Genomic DNA, 18,002 nt, shown 5'->3' on the forward strand with positions numbered 1-18,002 from the left:
GTTGGTTGCCAGTCAGGCCTAGGCCATGGGGAAGGAATAACTGTTCAGGTTCTGGTCATCGTAGACCTGAAGTAGGAGTACCTCCCTGCTAAATCAACTACTGTTTCAGTAAGAACTACAAACCACCAAAGGTGAGAAAAATACCTTTTATAATAGTTGTGTATATGACTTAAAAAAAAAAGGAAGGTTTTGAGGAGGGAAGAATGAACAGATATGGTTATTTGTATCTTAAAAAAATGCTGAACCTCCACTGGGGGAGGTACAGAAAAATAAATGATCATGTAAGTAACTGGGATTTGGGCATTTTGGGAATGGAAGAACAAAGTTGCTTGCATCTTAAGCAAGTTTTGGAATGGTAGATAAACAGTATTACAAAGATTATATTGTCAGTTGTGATGCATTGCTTTAGTAAATTTGCTGTATTACTGCTGTCATGTTCAGGCTACAGTAGAACAGCAGTAAACAGAAACCACACTGGGCTACCTGTGAGGCCTGTATTTACCTTCACTTGGCACTTTTTTAAAAAAGCTCCTCTTATTGTAGTTTATTTTTTGTGTTGAGAGCATAAATGTAAAATCATCTCAAAGAACAAATGATGAGTTTAGGAGAATTTTTTTATTTACACAGAGGGACATGGAACACCATACCAGAAAAAGTGGTAGAAAGAGAATTCACAATAGCGTTTATAAAGGAAATGGATAATTTGGAAAATACATTTTTTAAAGGGCATAAGGAAATGGAACTAAGTGGTTAATTTTCAGAGAGCTGGTGTAGACGCAGAGGGCCAATTGGCAGCTTCCTGTGCTGTAAAATTTGTTGTATGGCAGACTATGAACAAGAGCCCAATGCTCTAGTCTGCAGCACTGGACCATCTAGTTATCTTTTTTCCACTACTGTGATGGTTACTGGTTTGGGAATTTTTGAAAATTAAATTATTTGTACAGTGTTCTTTTACTGTAACAGCCTCATTCACTATGTTAGTATAATGAATAAAAATGACTTTTGAAGAAGCTGAGGATGTTGCGATAATATGGAGTATATATTTTATATTGTGACTAGGTTTGTCTTCAGATTTCACCTGTGAAGTACACGGACACCACAATATTCACATACTTGAAAATAATGTTAAGTATAATGTAGAATAAATCTACTGTATTAATCTTGTGATATGAAAAACAATTGAAGAGAAGGAAATGTAGATTCAATACAAATGTCCTATAACGTTGAGGGGCATTGATTTTAAATTTCACATTCTCCTTTGCAACCTGAGTTAATATACATGTAAAAGGTTTACCTGCGTTTTCCTTAACAAATTATTACAACTTCAAAAAACTGAAAGGTAAGAACATTTTTTTTCTTATTTTTCCATTGTTTTTGAGTACGAATGTAGTGCATTATTTCAAAGTTGAGAGGTTAACTTTTATTGCTGAAGTTATTTTCTTTGCATTATTTAATTGCTATGAATGTTTGTTGAGAGTTTTTCATTCATCAGTGAGATTGCCAATCAGGTACTGGATTAAGACTGACCAAACTTATTTCTTGTATAACATTTAGCTGGCAGATACAGAAGGCCCGAGACCCAGACATAAAAAGACATTATGTAAATTTACCCTGCTGCCCATTCTCAATTTTTTTAAAACAAGTTTGATTGTTGTAGGTTGTCACTGTCAGTTATTGAGCTATCTCCACAATATTACACAAAAGTAGCCAACATAAAACTATGTAAACATGCTATATGCATTTAAATGTTATTAAAAATGGATATTTTCTTCTTGCCAGTTTTTTTTTCTCTCTCCCTCTCCTGAAAGAGTTTACTTCTGGCTGTGGTTTGGTTCCACAGGTGCCAGTGGCCCTGCAGTACCTTCCCCAAGTGGCTATTTTTTATTAGTGAGCTTTCACCACGAGTCTTGGCAATTTATTTGACTGTGGGGAACAGCACAGCCAAGTTCAGTTCTATCCTCGCCCAATATCCATAGAAGTGCACTCCCAATGGGAGTCACTGGATAGTGATCAAAAACGAGGGCACAGTTGACATTTCCCTCTCCCCCCCCCGCCCCCCTTCCCAACCTGGGGCACTAAGTTGGAGATCGAACCTGGTGTGTTCTTAGTCAGTCTGAGTCATTTGTTCACTAGATAAACCCATTGAGCCATAGAGAGATTACTTTAAAAAAAAAATACATTTGAAGATGAACTGTGGAGATTTTTGTGGAAATTCATCATCGTCCCTTTCATTCTAATATAAAACAAATAGATAAGTCTCAGTCTTGGTAATTTTTTGCAAATATATTTTTTTACAATTCACAGTCTAGTTTCATCCCATTTAAATGTTCCTTTTTAATGTCACTTCTTTTCCTCTACAGGGATTGTGAAACACTTCGAGATCAACTGGATGAGTTGTTGCAGAAATTTGCACCTCTGGAAAAATGCAAGGAAGAAATGGATGCTATGAGGGTAGAACTGGAGGAAAAGAGGGTAATATGGTCTGGATGAAAAGGGCTGTTGAATTTAAAGTTTAAAGGCCTGCGGGCACTTTCTCTTGAGTCCATGTTAATTACTAAATCTCTTTGATTATGTCTGAGAGATATTTGAGAGATTGTGCTAAATCATTACCCTTACCAAGTTAATGGGATTATTATTATGGCAACAGGTTAAATGTATGCTGAAAACTCACGTTAAAATAAAAACACATCTCATTGACGGGTCATCAAATTGAAAAGTACTGACCAACAGAGACTCTTTATCTCCCCCCCCCAACCCACTTCCCCAGTTTAAAAAAAACAATTCTAGGTCTCTAATGCATTTCCTGTCTTTGTTGATTTTCCTGGTAGAGCTCCATCAAGATGTACCAACAGACCCATTTAGAATTCAGTGAATTGCAGCAAGAACAGACCAGAAATGATGCTCTGTAAGTGCAGAGTTTTATGTTTGTTGATTTTCTTGTTTTAGCCAACATGATCTTCTTTTAGATTTGATTTTTTTTCTTAAAATTATGTTTTAGGAAGAAGAAATTGGAAGCACGGATAAAGAGACTGGAAGGTAACTAATCATATAATGCACTATTCTATTTTCAGAAGTTTAGTTTCTTTGGTTCTGGCAACTTTGCACCCAGCAACTGAAATCTACAGTAATCTGATTGCTATAGGCCTCAAAAATGTTAGTGGGCTACTATATTTCTGACCTTGAAAGCCCAATTAGTTACCTGTATTTTGTCATGCAGCACTCTTCTATTGGCAAATGTTCACTCCAAACATCTGGTAGAAACCTATAATATATACTGTTTTCATCAAAATAATTGGAGCCCACCTGCAGTCACAGTATTACATCGAGTCTACAAAACAGAAACAGGCCATTCGGCCCAACTGGTCTATGCCGGTGTTTATGCTCCACACAGGCCTCCTCCCTCCCTACTTCATCTAACCCTATCAGGATACCCTTCTGTTCTTTTCTCCCTCGTGTGCTCATCTAGCTTCTTCTTAAATGCATCTATGCTATTTGCCTCAACTACTCCTTGTGGTGGCACATTCTTACCACTCTTTGCATGAAGAGGTTTCATTGAATTCCCTATTACATTTATTAGTGACTATCTTATATTGATGACCTCTAGTTTTGGACTCCCCCACAAGTGGAAACATTTTCTCTATATCTACCCTATCAAACCCTTTCATTATCTTAAAGACCTCTATCAGGTCATCCTTCAGCCTTCTCTTTTTTAGAGAAAAGAACCCCAGCCTGTTTAGTCTTTCCTAATAAGTATATCCTCTCAGTTCTGGTGTCAACCTTGTGACTCTTTTTTGCAACTTCTCCAATGCCTCTATATCCTTTTTTATAACATGGAGACCAGAACTGTGCACTGTACGCCAAGTGTCGCCTCACCAAGGTTCTATACAAGTTTAAATTAACTTCTCTGCTTTTCAATTCTGTCCCTCTAGAAGTGAATCCCAGTGCTTGATTTGCCTTTTTTACGGCCTTATTAACCTGCATCACTACTTTTAGTGATTTTTGTATCTGTACCCCGAGATCCTTTTGCTCCTCTATCGCATTTAGACTCTTATTATCCAAGCAGTATGTGGCCTCCCTATTCTTCCCACCAAAATGCACCACCTCACACTTATCATTATTGAAATTCATTTGCCAATTACACGCTCATTCTGCAAGTTTATTAACGTCTTCTTGCATTTTAACGCATTTTTCCTTTGTTTTAACTGTACCACACAATTTTGTGTCGTCTGCAAATTTTGAAATTGTACTTCCAATTCCCGCGTTCAAATCGTTAATGTAAATTGTGAACATCAGTGGTTCCAGCACTGATCCCTGTTATTAAAACAGATCCCGCAGTCTCTTTTTTTTTCACCCTCCACCCCCCATCAAGCAAATAAAGACCATTGTTGGCTCTAGAACTATAACTAGTGAAAACAGAAAACTTTTTTGTGAAGCATCTGGGGTTTCAAAACTCAATGAACTTGCCAAATGGATAAATTCTAACTTGCTGATGAAAAAACATTACATTTTTGTTTCAGTAAAATAACACCATACTGTATCAACAAAAGCATTCCTGTAACTCGGTACAAGTGTGAATTTTTGGAATGTCTCACTTGACAGTCCTGTGATCTCATTATAACAAAGTTTTATTTTTCCTTTCCAACAAAGAAACAACAACAAAACAAAATGCAGAAATAAAACAGTTGAAAAAGGAGAAGAAGACATTGGAAAGAAATTTAAAGAAAACTCAGGTACAGTTTAAGTATTTTTAGGTAAACAATGTAGAGCCAATTTTAAGAAATTACACTCCATGTAGAGAGCCTTGCCCATTAGCTTTAATAGACAAAGAAGTGTGGTGGAGGGGCAAGTACTCAAATTCCTAATATGTACTCCTGGCAACTGAAACTCCCTGTCAGGAGCACGAATTTTAAAATCGGTCCTTCTGTGTAACTTAAAAAAAAAACAGCTACTGGGATAGAGTCGGGTTAGTCACCTCATTATTGACAGGTGATCTGCTTCAGTTTGCTGTTTTTTGGACTATTAAATGGGAATGCAAGATTATGATATGGAAAAGAGAATAATTAAAGGGAAGGGCAATTATGGGAGGTACTCTTTATTCAAGAGACGTCTCCATTTTATAGAGAATGATCTCACCAAAATGTTCATTTTCTTTTTTTTAAATTCTTAGATGCTGGGAGGTTCAGTCATTCCTCCCCCCTACAAGGCTGCTCTGAAGTCACAACAGTACCCAACCAGCAGTGTGGTTTCTGAGGGTCCTACGGCTTCAGAGTGACTCTGGAGCTGATCAGAAATCAGCCCCTTGATGTTTGCAGTCCAGCTGCTTTGGGACACCTCCCATTTCTATGACACATTAAACCAAAGCCCTGTCTGCTTTTTCAGATGGACTTAAAGATCCCATGGTATTATTTGAAGTAGAGTAGGAGAAGGGAGTTCTCCCAGTGTCCTGGCTAATATTTATCCCTCAACCAACACCACCAAGAACAGATTAACTTATTATTTATCTCATTGCTGTTTGTGGGACCTTCCTATGCACTAATTGGTTGCTGGTTTGCCTACACAAGCAACTGTGAATACACTTCAAAAATAATTCATAGGCAATGAAGCACATTGGGACATCTTGAGGACATGAAAGGCACTATATAAATGCAAGACCTTTATTTTACATTATTTTTCTCTCTAAAATAGAGAATAATAGCTACTCCCCCAGACTTGTCCTCTCCAAGTTATTTCTTTCCTAAGTCACAATCTTCATTGCGCACTAGCTTCCACTGAATGAACAGGCAATAATGTACTCCTGCGTTAAACCATTATAGGTCTGTGACTTGGTGAGCTAGAGTGACCATAGCATGGAATAATCTTGAACTTATTTTAAGAACATCTATGCTAATAGGTATTTGCTCTTCTTTAATTCTTGCTGGTTTCTTTATTTTAAGCACAAGTTTCAATTTGTGTCAAATATACTTCAAATCAAAAGGCTTTTTATTGTACTTGGCAATCGAGGCCAATGTTTGGGGATTGAGAATGGAGAAACAAAAAAGATGAAAAGTAAACGTGAAACATAAACATTGATTTCTAGCTGTAGATTATAGTGACTGTTGCAGATATAGCTAACAGCAAAAAGTACAAGATCACTCAGTGGATGTTGATGACAAATTTAAACATTATATTATACAAGTCAGCTGCTGGGGAATGATACGCAGGAGGATGGGGGATAATGGATGCCACTACATTATGCCAAGATCCATCGCATCTTTAACTGAAAGTTGTATAGGAGTTTTCTATTGTGCTGAAAGAGTTGTACTTTGTTATTTTGAGGTTGGTAACTTTTTTTAAATCAACAGGAAAAACAGATGGCTCAGCAGAAGAATGGTATAAAAGGTAAAAAGCACAATCTGTATTCTGAAAAACCTTTTCACTAATTTTGTGTCAAGTACACCTTTTTAAAGTATGTGCAATATGATGTCTTACAGTTTTGAAAGATGCACAGACACAGAATGCCACACAAGAGGAACCAACAATTGACAAAAGTAAGCAATTCAGCAGTCTCAATAAACTTTGGTGTGCATGTGTATTATGGTTTTGTTTTGATTTTAAAGGGGCTATTGATCATACCCCTAGATTATATAAGCACAGTCGTTGTGGAAGAGTTTGTGTCTTTGCTACATACACGTTGATTAAGAATGTAGTTATCATTTGGCTACAAATAGCAAAAAGTAAATCTACCCATCTCATGATTAAACCTGATGATGTCAATCTCTATGTTGGTTGTGAATACTGGATTTTTTTTAAAATATAAAGAATATTTAGCCATCAATAAGATGCTGAGATGTGTATAATTAGCAGTTGTTGAATTTAACTTATAAGCAGAAGATATTTGTATTTTGGGCTGGATAATCAAAGATACAGGAAGAAATAATAGGGACTTGTGTGAAAGGAACAGCGATAATCGTGGGTGATTTTAATCTGCATATAGATTGGAAGAATCTGATTGGCAAAGGTAGCCTTGAAGATGGTTCATAGAGTGCTTTCGGGACAGTTTCTTAGAGTAGCATGTTCTAGAGCCAACCAGAGAGCAGGCTATTCTAATCTGGTAATGTGTAATGAGACAGGATTAATTAATGACCTCATTATAAAGGAGCCTCTAGGTAGCAATGATCACAATATGATTTGAATTTCGCATTCAGTTTGAGGGAGAGAAGAGTAGGTTTTAATTTTAAATAAGGGCAGTTATGAGGGCATGAAGACAGAGCTGGCTAAAGTGAACTGGGAAATTAGATTAGGGGATAGGTCAGTAGAAATGCAGTGGCAGACATTTAATGAGATATTTCATAACACTCAGTAAAGATACATTCCAGTGAGAAAGAAAGACTCTAAGGGAAGGATGTTCCATCCGTGGCTCGCTAAGGAAGTTAAAGATAGTATCAAATTGAAAGAAAAAGCATACAATTCCATGAAGATTAGTGGCAGGTCAGAAGATTGGACCGAATATAAAAAACAGCAAAGACTGACTAAAAGAATAATGTAAGGAATCTTACAACACCAGGTTATAGTCCAACTGTTTTATTTGAAAATCACAAGCTTTCGGAGGCTTTCTCCTTCGTCAGGTGAGTGACGAAGGAGAAAGCCTCCGAAAGCTTGTGATTTTCAAATAAAACAGTTGGACTATAACCTGGTGTTGTAAGATTCCTTACATTTGTCAACCCCAGTCCATCACCGGCATCTCCACATCATGGCTACTAAAAGAATAATGAGGAGGGCGAAATTAGAATAAGAGAGGAAGCTAGCTAGAAATATAAAAACAGATAGTAAGAGTTTCTACAGGCATTTAAAAAGGAAAAGAGTAAGTAAGGTGAGCGTTGGTCCTCTAGAGAGTGAGTCTGGGGAATTAATAATGGAGAATAAGGAAATGGCGGATGAATTGAACAGATATTTTGCGTCCGTCTTCACTGGAGAGGATACAAATAATATGCCAGAAATAATTGTGAATCAAGAGGTGAAAGGGAGGGAGGAACTTAAAACATTTACAATCACCAGGGAAAGGGTTCTGAAAAAATTATTAGAACTAAAAGCTGACAAGTCCCTAGTCCTGACGGACTTCATCCTAGGGTGAAAGAAGTGGCTGCAGAGAAAGTGGGTGCATTGGTATTAATTTTCCAAAATTCCCTAGATTCTGGAAGGGTCCCATCAGATTGAAAAATAGCGAATGTAACTCCTCTATTCAAGAAAGGAAGGAGACGGAAAGCAGTAAACTACAGGCCAGTTAGCTTAATGTCTATCATAGGGAAAATGCTAGGATCTGTTATTAAGGAGGTTATGGCAAGGCACTTAGAAAATCTCAATGCAATCAGGCAAAGTCAACACGGCTTTGTGAAAGGGAAATCGTGTTTGACTAATTTATTAGAGTTCTTTGAGGAAATAACAAGCAACGTGGATAAAGGGGATCCTGTGGATAAAGTGTACTTGGATTTCCAGAAAGCATTTGACAAGGTGCCACATCAAAGGCTACTACACAAAATAAGAGCTCATGATGTAGGGTTGAGGTCACAATCAGATCAGTCATGATCTTATCAAATGGCAGACCAGGCTCAAGGGGCTGAATGGCCTACTGCTCCTAATTCGTATGTTCCTATAATATTTGGGAATGTTTTGATAGAGCAGATAGTGTTAAATGGGAAGTGATCAGGACTTGTATTTATATGGATGATTTGTAAAAAGGAGAAAACTCTGAAATGGAGATGTTATTTTGGCTGCTTCCTTGGTGTACTTCAGAAAAGAATTTCAAAAAATTTTATTAGTGATGAGCTAGAATTTTTACAACTCCGTTTTTCAAAATGCATTAACTGCACTAACGTATAAAAAATTCACAGCATCATATTTTTACTTGGGCTCCTCCTTTAATGCTTGAGAAACTTTCTTTGTAAAATGTCAGAGTAATTTGATAGCAAAACATTTAAACAAATGCAAGCTTTCTATTTCCTGGGATCTTCAGCACTCAGAGAATTAAGCGTTTTTTTAAAATATTGACTGATAGGATTTCAAAAGTTCTGTCTTAGAATTTAAAAATCATGGTTAATTTCCTGATTTTGTGTTCCTGTCAAGAGTCTCATCCACCAAGAGCACATATTGGAAATTCGGGCATGCATTGCCACAATTTTCTGACCATTATTTTAAATGGTGAAGAACAGCAGACTCTGCATGCTTGAAATTTCAATATGTACTCTCAATGGGTGAGGCTCCCCACTGGAAGCACGACATTGGAAAGTTATCCCAAATATTTATATGTCCATGCTTGATTTCTTCTTTAACATCATGTAAATCTTAATTGGTGAAGCTGAAATAGCAGAATGATGTGTTGACTGTTGACTGTCCCCACAGAGAAAGTAAAACTGTTGCTGGAAGAAATATGGATGTGCATTGAAAAGCCTATTGTAGAAGAGAAGCCAAACAAGGGAAGCACATACAGCCCAGGTATGCCGAGCCTAATTTGGATTGCTTGATCCTGTCACTGGGTATAAAAGTGGATAGCATGAACATTCCTCACCTTTATAAGCAAAGAGCTTAAGTGATGGTGGTGGTTGATTGGTGGGGGGAACCTATTTAAAATGTGCAAATGTTTGAAGATGTTTTAAAATTTTTGTTAACTTTTTTTTCAATCTATGCTGTTGTAGGCAAGAGAGGGAATTCAAGGAGGAAATCTAAGATCCTTAGAAGCAGTTTAATTAACCCAAGTCACAGCAGTCCACTAGAAACTGCAGAACTACCAATATCCCCGCCCTCACGTCAGCTGGAGTGTGACCATGGGGAAAATGATCTCACAGAGATGGATGAAAGTTTGGCTGAAGAAGGACTGAAAAGTAATAGTGACAGTGCCTTCTATGATGACAAAACTGTAGAACTGACTACACAGAAAGATCCCGTTGACAGTCCAGGTGCTTCAAGTACTGATACCAATAGTGATGATGATGATGATGATGATGATGAGCAAGATACCTTAAGCCAACAACTTCAAGAGATACTTGATTGGACTGAACCTCTTCCGCCACAACTGTCTCCGCTGCCGTGTTCCCCTTCAACTAAAAAGGCAGGTCTAAACAAAAAGTTGGTAGTTGTTATAGAACAACTTAATTTGATACATTTTAGCTCCACTTGTTTTCTCTTTCAGGCTATGATGACCAGTTATTATTGTAATCAAATATTCTATCGGTTATTCCAATTACCGGTTTAGCACCCATACTCTCTCAGGTCCTTGGGCTGCTATGTTTTCAGAATATTGCAGTGCAACACTAAATATTTAATTAGAGTTGTTGCAATCAATGCCAAGGTCATTTGGGCAGGGCTGAGAGATACCACAGAGAATTACCACTCAGTTTGTTCTTGTTAACGGTCTGGGAAAAAATGTAAATGCTGTTTGAGATAATGAGTGATTCATTGAGTTAGCACGCTGTCTTACCCCTTTTAAAACCTGGGCTTGAATCCAGCCCAGACTAATGGGATGAACATTTCCTTTCTCTGTCCAGTTCTTGGTGGGCATAGGCCCACAACACAAGTTGACTTCCTGTAACTCAGCACACATAGGAATTAAATTAGTAATCCTACACAGACAAAGAGCCAATGGTTGATCTGCAGCCTAAAATTTACAAGCGATTTATTGACTACTGCAGTTTGCAACCATCTACAGTTAACCTGCATTTATATATTTATATCATTTCCCTACGCAGAGTACTTAAAGGGACAGGTCAGGTTAGCATTTAAAACATCAAAACTGTACTCCAATCACCATACTACTCACAAGCACCACGGAAGGATCATAGTTGCGATAGTCACATCCTTCTAGATTATCTTTAGGTTTAACAGTACACAAGAAAGGCTACACAGGAACAGATGGGAATTATGAGCCCAATTCAGGTTATATCTTTCAGTCCATATATGTTAATAGAGAAAGCAAATGATACTATTTGGTTTGTTTTCATAATCATGTCAGCAGTCTTCTATTTGGGTATGGGATTATATGATATATATATATATATATATATATATATATATATATATATATATATAATGTAAACAGAATTCACTCTTGCCCATACTGGCATAGCTGGGAGGTCAATTATTGGTCAGTTGAATTTTATAACTTAATCTAGTTAATCACATTTTGGAAGCCAATATTTATATTTACAGTGGTCTTAATGCATGATAGTGCTTGCATGCCTTTGCATGCTCAGTGGTGCTCCAAGCTTCACAAGAAGGCAGAGCACCCCATGTGTGTAGTCAGCATGACTGAAGCAGTATCATGTGATGTCACACTGGTTGATATATCAAGGGCATCAAAGTCTATCGATGCACAGGTAGCTGTTGTCAAACAACATTTCTAATACAACCCGAGATCCAAGAGGACTATTGGAAGTGGTAAAGGATCAAAGTATGCCAAAACTGATCTACAATGAAAAAGGATGTTGTCAGTTGTGTTCTTAAATCTTAAAAGCGCCAGTAGCTCAGAGGAATTCCAGCTCACTGGGGCAGACATTTTTTTTTCCTTGCAAGTTGTGTCCCCTACCCTCGTCTGAAACTGTTAACTCTTCACTTAGATACAATTCCAATCTAGTCAGCACCCTCCACCTACTGGCCCAAGTAACCATTATTTGTATGTGAACCTAGGATTGAGTGTCCACTGGCTATTCAGACATAGAGCATCACAGCCAAGTCTGATTTTGTCGTCATCTATATTCACACATCTGCATTTCCAGCGGCAGTGTTGAATGGCAATCAGGAATCTGGGAGCAACTTTTTTCCCTTCCACAATCCATGGATGCTTAAGTGATTTATAGCATCCCAAATACTACCCTGACTGAAATTAAAAACTCGGCTGAACATTTACACTGGGACCTTCCTGATCTCTATGGCTTGGCTACTAAGTAAGATATCATGGAAGCCATGGCCATGATTTATCTTACCTTTTTAAATGATGAAAGGGTAATGTCATGCTAGTTCACCATTTTCTGCTCAGCTTCTAGATAGAAACAACCTGAATATCAAACAACTGAATAAAATATTTTTTTTTCCTCTTACGCAGCAAACCTTATTTGGAGATATTACGGATTCAAGTGATGATGAAGGTGGTAATCTTCCTGGAAGAAACTGCAGTGAAAGTGTTTCCGAGACTGATTTTCCTGTTGATCAACTTGATAGTTCTGGATGCACCGAGGTGCTGATAACCGATCAATTATCAAAGGTGGAAGCGGGCATTTCTGAAAGTACGGCTGGAGAGTTATCTGCTGAGAAAATGGATTGCACTGAGGCACAAACCGAAGACCTGAATGAGCAATGTTTGACAAAAACTGAAGTGGAGGGTGAATTGTCAGATCTTTCTTTGATTGTTGGAGATGTTCAGTGTAAAAATGAGAACAGGACTGAAGCTCAATCTTTATTTGAGGAAACTGTAAAGGACTCTGATGTGTCCAGAACGCCAGAAAAATACAACGCTGAATCTCTTCTTGCACCCAATGCTGTTCATGAAAAGTATCTGACATCTCTGCAACACAATTGCAATGACAGTATGCAGGGAGATGATATTGCAGAAGGTTCAAAAGACACTGTGATTTCAGTAATATCTAATCTTAAAACAGTGGAACCTGAACTTGAAAGGTCAAGGTCATGCAGCAAAGAAGAATATGAAATAGGCACTTGTGTTAAAGAACTGGACAGGGCGGAGCTCATATTACAAGAAGCCAATGCTTGTGGACAGCTATGTACAACTTCTGAAGAAATGGAGGTGGAGGAAATTCATTCCAATAGTTTTACATGTGACAGTCAAAAAGATGAATACGCAGTGGCTTTAGTGCTGCCCTCTGATCTGGAGCACACCAAATCAGAATCAATGACAAATGAACAAATTGGCACTAGCAAAGTGGAGGAAGTAATACCACTTTCACAGTTTAACAGTACAGTGGTACATGGCGTTGCTCAGGAGAAGTCAGACGAGTGCATTCCTACTGGGGGTATGGAGATGGAGGAAGTTAATTGCAATAGTTTTAAGTCTGACAGACAAAAGGGTGAATGTATGTTGCAGCCAATTGATGTGGAGCTCCCCCAAGCAGAGTTACTGACGAAAAAGCAAAATTTTAACAAAATGGAGGAGATAACACCACCAACTGAGGTTTACTGTTCTATGGAAACCGGTGTCTCTCAGGACAAGTCCAAGAACTGCATTTCTACAGAGTATACAGAAATGAAGGAAGTTAATTCTGATAGTTCCATATCTGATGTTCAAACAGATAAAAGCACACTGAATTCAGTGCCAGCCTCTGATGTTGAGCAGACCCAAACTGAATTTGTAGCAAAGGAGCAAAGTTTACATGACAAAATGCAGGAGATAACACCACTAGCAGATTTTGACTGTTCTATGGAAACTGGTGTATCTCAGGACAAGACAAAGAACTGTGTGTCTACAGAGGATACAGCGATGGAGGAAATTAATTCTGATAATTCAATATCTGACAATCAAAAAGATAAATGTACACTGACTTCTGTATTGTCCAATGATGCTGAAGAATTTGTAGCAAAGGAACAAAATGGGTTTGACAGAATGCAGGAGACAACTGTACTTGCCAAGACTGATAGTTCTGTCATAGCTGATGTTGCTAAGGACAGGTCCAAGGACTCTGTTTGTACTGGAGGCATGGAGATAAAGGATGTAGATTCCAATAGTTCTACTTTAGACAGTCATAACAATGAACTTACAGTACCTTCAGAACAGGAATTTATTCAACAGACCCAATCAGGTTTAATAATAAAGGAGAAAGACAGTCTCAACAAATCTGAGGAAGTATCTTCATTTGAGTCTGACTGTTCTGTGGTAGCTGATATCACTCAGGACAGTTCTAAGCACTACATTCATATTAGGAGTATGGGGACAGAGGAAGTAGATTCCAATGGTTCTACATCTGACAGATTAAAAGATGAATGTATATCAACTTTAGAGCCATTCAGTACTCAACTGACCCAGGAAGAGTCTGCAACAAAGGGTCAAGATTGTCTTAACAAAATGGAGCAGACCTCTCCACTTGCTGAGTTTGACAGTTCTGTGGTGCCTGATGTTATTCAGGACAAGTGCAAAGACTGCGTTTCTACACAAGATGTGGAGGAAGTTAGTTCCAATAAATCTACATCTCTTGAATGCGCATTGATTACAGTGCAGCCCTCCATTGAAGAATCTGAAACTAAGTTCACAATAAAGGAGCAAGACATCATTACCAAAACAAAGGAAGCTTCTTCATTTCTTGAGTCTGATTGTTCTTTTGTGGTAACTGGTCTTGCGCAGGACAAATCCACGGAGTCTATTTCTACTGTTGGAATGTCCAACAAATATGAAAAGCAGGATTTTCTTTACACACGGCCAGAATCGACTGAAGATACTGAAAAGGTAAAACACCCTGTTTGTGAAAGTCCAGTTGATAAGTTGAATGAAGGAAAAGACAAGTTAATGGAAAACAAGGAAAAAGAAAGAAGTGATGTAGGGGAGAAAAACAACCTTACTGTAAGGCTATCAGGGGAGTGTTTGTCTTCTGATCAAACTGCCACACAGTTTGAAATTGATGCTTTTTCAACTGAATCCTCAAGTCCATATTTGTTACTGGATATTGTTGGGCCAGAAAGTTTTGTTAAAGTTGGACAGAACAAAACAGGGGATACTTTTAATAATAATGTAGTGGATTCTGAAGAAAATGCAAACTCAGAAAAAAGTGAGGACATGCCTTTGAAAAGTAGAAAGGTCCTTGGTAATGAGATACAACAGTCAGTTCAGAAATCTTGCACAGCCTCAACTAAGATTTGCGAGATGAATGAAGATCCACAAAACTCTGAGGCACAAGTCTCAATGTTGGTTAGAAAAATCAAGAAAAGAAAGCAATGGCACAGAAAGATTCTGACTCCTGAGAGGGAAACACAGGACACCATTAATCATAAAGTGGTTGAAATGGAAATTACAGCTGAAGTTTGCACCGCTGAAAATCTACCTCATGAGTTAGAAGTTCAGACCGGGAGTCACAAAACTGAAACTGAGCAGCACTCTCTTCCTTTTAATAACCATGTTAATGTTCAATGTACGGACTTGCCTTTTGATTCTAAAAGTGTATCAGAATCTAATGAAAATGTTTGTAATATTAAAAGCATAGCAAATGCTAATGAGGAGTCAATAGCTATCCATCCTGGCTGCAGTGGGAATAAAACTGAACTGGTGACTTTGGATGAAGGTTTTTCACAAGAAACATGTCAAACTCCCTTGCTCGAAGCAAACAGCGACACAAATATAAATTCTGAAGATGCAGGTGAAAATGGTAACTATACCACGTCAGTAGAATGTGAAGCTTCAGCTTTAGACTCCGATACAGATAACCCTGCACTAAAAAATTGTGACAATGAGACTCTTTCAGAATCGAGCCCTAACAATGACATGTTGTTAGGTTGTATGCAAATAGAAAAAAAACATTTGGTGGGAAATAATTGTCTACAGAATAATCCAGAAGTTTTGGAAAAATCAAAAAGCTCTTCAGAAGTCTGTTCCAATCAAGATAGTAACATTTGTACAAAAGAGCACTTTGACATCCAAATAAACAAGAATACATTTGGAATTGCAAAGGAAATGCCCAGTTGCATCGGAAGTGTAAAAAAAGTGAATAATTCTACAAATACACCTCTAGTGGGAACCTCCAGTTACATATCTCTTGTACAAAAAGTAGATAGTTCAACACAAACTGAATTAATAAATGATGTTTTACAAACTGTGGTTTACACTAGCAGTGATCTATTAGCTGCTTCTAAATCCGTTCCTCAGATAGACACTGTTGATGAAGGTAAAGTGGGAGCGACAAAGGCAAAGAGACCATCGGATGATTGTGATCTGTGGAACCTGTCACTTCCTGATGTTCCTTCAGAATATCGGAGACCCATTCACTCAGTGGCATCACATGGAACAGAGGTATTATTGGAAAGTACAGTTGGCAATTCAGTGGATATGGAGTCATTTGGAACTTCAGAATGTGAGCAGACCTCCAAAATGACTGCAAAAAACAGAAAAATACAATTGTATAAAAGTTTACCGCGTGCTTTGACTGAAGGAGATGGAAGTGTGCAACAAGATGGCAGTTTACAAAAGTCAAAAATGCAGTCCACCTACAAAAGTCGTGTAGTTTTAAGGAGAAAGAGCAGAGGTTCGAATCCAACCAATCCACCTGTACTAGCCAATGCTGACACTTCCGCTCCCACGTTGTGCACACAAGAAATCCACCAAGTGATGTTAGAAATGGGACAACCTCTACCACCTCTGCTGCCACCACTTGTAGCCACACCTCCAAGAACTGCAAGAGCTACAAGATCAATATCCCCTCTTATCACTACATCTAGTGTAGCCTCCTTGTGCTCCCCTGTAGATGATTTGGCTTCCCCTTCAAAGGCTGCTTCAGTTTCACCTCTGTTTGATCACACTCAACAAAAGTCTCCATCAATGCAGTCTCCATCAATGCACTCTCCATCCCCATTAGAATTTGCAAGAAATGAAAGAATCCAGTCCTCTCCATTACAGTTTTGCACTGCAACCCCAAAACATGCTGTTCCTGTGCCCGGGAGACTACCCCAGTCTGCATCAGCAACTGCAGGTTCAACTTTACCTCAGGAGAACTCTGTAAAAATTCTGGATGCTATGTATCCCAACCTCTCTGCCCGTGCAAGAACTTTGAATATTCTCCGTGGAAATGTTCAGCTCAGCATACGCGGCCCCGTGGATGGTGAGAACCAAGCCGGGGCTGTGAACCAAATCATGGGGTTCAAAGCAATCAATTCAACTGCAACTGCATTTGTGAAAGCAGGAAGCAATTCTAGGTCTGAAGGCACAAAAACTGACGGACATGCAAAAGATTTGGAGCAGCAACAACCAGTTGTTGCTGGCACGTTGAATGCAGTGGAGAGACCCAAACAAGACCAAATGGCTGCCAAAAGAACTGCAGAAGATGATGGAGCAGGAAATGCTAAACGATTGAAAACAGAAAACAGTTGTCAGCATGGAAGTAATACTGCTGATTTAATCCCCCCAAAAGAGTCCTCTACTGCAAATTTTATAAACACAACCAAGCCACTTTATAATGGGCTAGTAGAACAGAAAACAGGAAGTAAAGCTGATCTTGAACTTTTCTCCCAGTCTCTTGAACCTGTTAATTCAAGTGAAGAGGCTGTAGCCAGTGCCTTATTGAAAATTACTAAATCCTGCTTTGACCTACTTCCTGTTATTCGCAGCCATGTGTTTGTTGGGAATATTCCTCAGATCCCAGTGCTGCGCGATGAAGAGAAGGAAGTGATCTGTGAATTGAGTGGCAATAAGGTAAGCATATGCAGCCAGTTCTATTATTGTGCTGCAGTAGAATATGCTTAATGGGCTCTTGATGTTCAATTGATTTTGTCAAACTATTCTCATGGTAGTAATTAATGTCTTGTAAATGTTCAAAAATTCTACGGTAACTGCCGATAATGGAGGAAGACAAGGACATATAAAAGTCCCACTGAAGGCTGGGTTTTTTTGTACTGTCTGGTAATAGTAACTACACTTCAGAAGTAATTCATTGGGTATGAAGGGATATAGCGCCATATATCGCTCAAAAACAATTGACTGGTCATTCATTTCACTTGCTGTTTGTGGGATCTTGTGCACAAACTGGCTGCTGCCCTTGTCTACGTAACAACAGCAACTACACTTCAAAAGTAAGTTGCTGTTTGGGAAGTGCTTTAATAGGTCCCAAGGACATAATTAAGCATTATACAAATGCAAGTTCTTTGTTTCATATAATTATAATTTTTTTTTTCATTCCTTCTCTCATTCCTTCTCTCTTTATAAAATTTGCTTACCTATCTACACATACGGCATTAAACTCCCCAATGAAAACACCTCAAAAAGGACACTGCTTAGTTACTGTATGCAAACAAAAATATTGCCCTTTCGTTCGTTGTACATACATCTC

The 18,002-nt window shown here is 38.3% G+C and overlaps 1 protein-coding gene across 1 annotated transcript in view; it reads left to right on the forward strand.

The window, feature by feature from the left end:
* Positions 1-1,279: 1,279 nt before the first annotated feature.
* The window catches only part of ice1 (KIAA0947-like (H. sapiens)), a 44,283-nt gene continuing 27,560 nt past the window's right edge, over positions 1,280-18,002 (forward strand). The window contains exons 1-10 of the mRNA XM_068001909.1: positions 1,280-1,339; positions 2,361-2,472; positions 2,829-2,905; positions 2,999-3,036; positions 4,648-4,730; positions 6,342-6,378; positions 6,471-6,527; positions 9,376-9,468; positions 9,669-10,081; positions 12,071-17,368. Of these exons, the coding sequence (XP_067858010.1) occupies positions 2,437-2,472; positions 2,829-2,905; positions 2,999-3,036; positions 4,648-4,730; positions 6,342-6,378; positions 6,471-6,527; positions 9,376-9,468; positions 9,669-10,081; positions 12,071-17,368 (6,132 nt within the window). The 5' untranslated portion in view covers positions 1,280-1,339; positions 2,361-2,436. The remainder of the gene's footprint in view (positions 1,340-2,360; positions 2,473-2,828; positions 2,906-2,998; positions 3,037-4,647; positions 4,731-6,341; positions 6,379-6,470; positions 6,528-9,375; positions 9,469-9,668; positions 10,082-12,070; positions 17,369-18,002) is intronic.

Source organism: Heptranchias perlo, chromosome 2 (genome assembly GCF_035084215.1).
Source record: "Heptranchias perlo isolate sHepPer1 chromosome 2, sHepPer1.hap1, whole genome shotgun sequence".
In the NCBI taxonomy this organism is placed as follows: Eukaryota; Metazoa; Chordata; class Chondrichthyes; order Hexanchiformes; family Hexanchidae; genus Heptranchias; species Heptranchias perlo.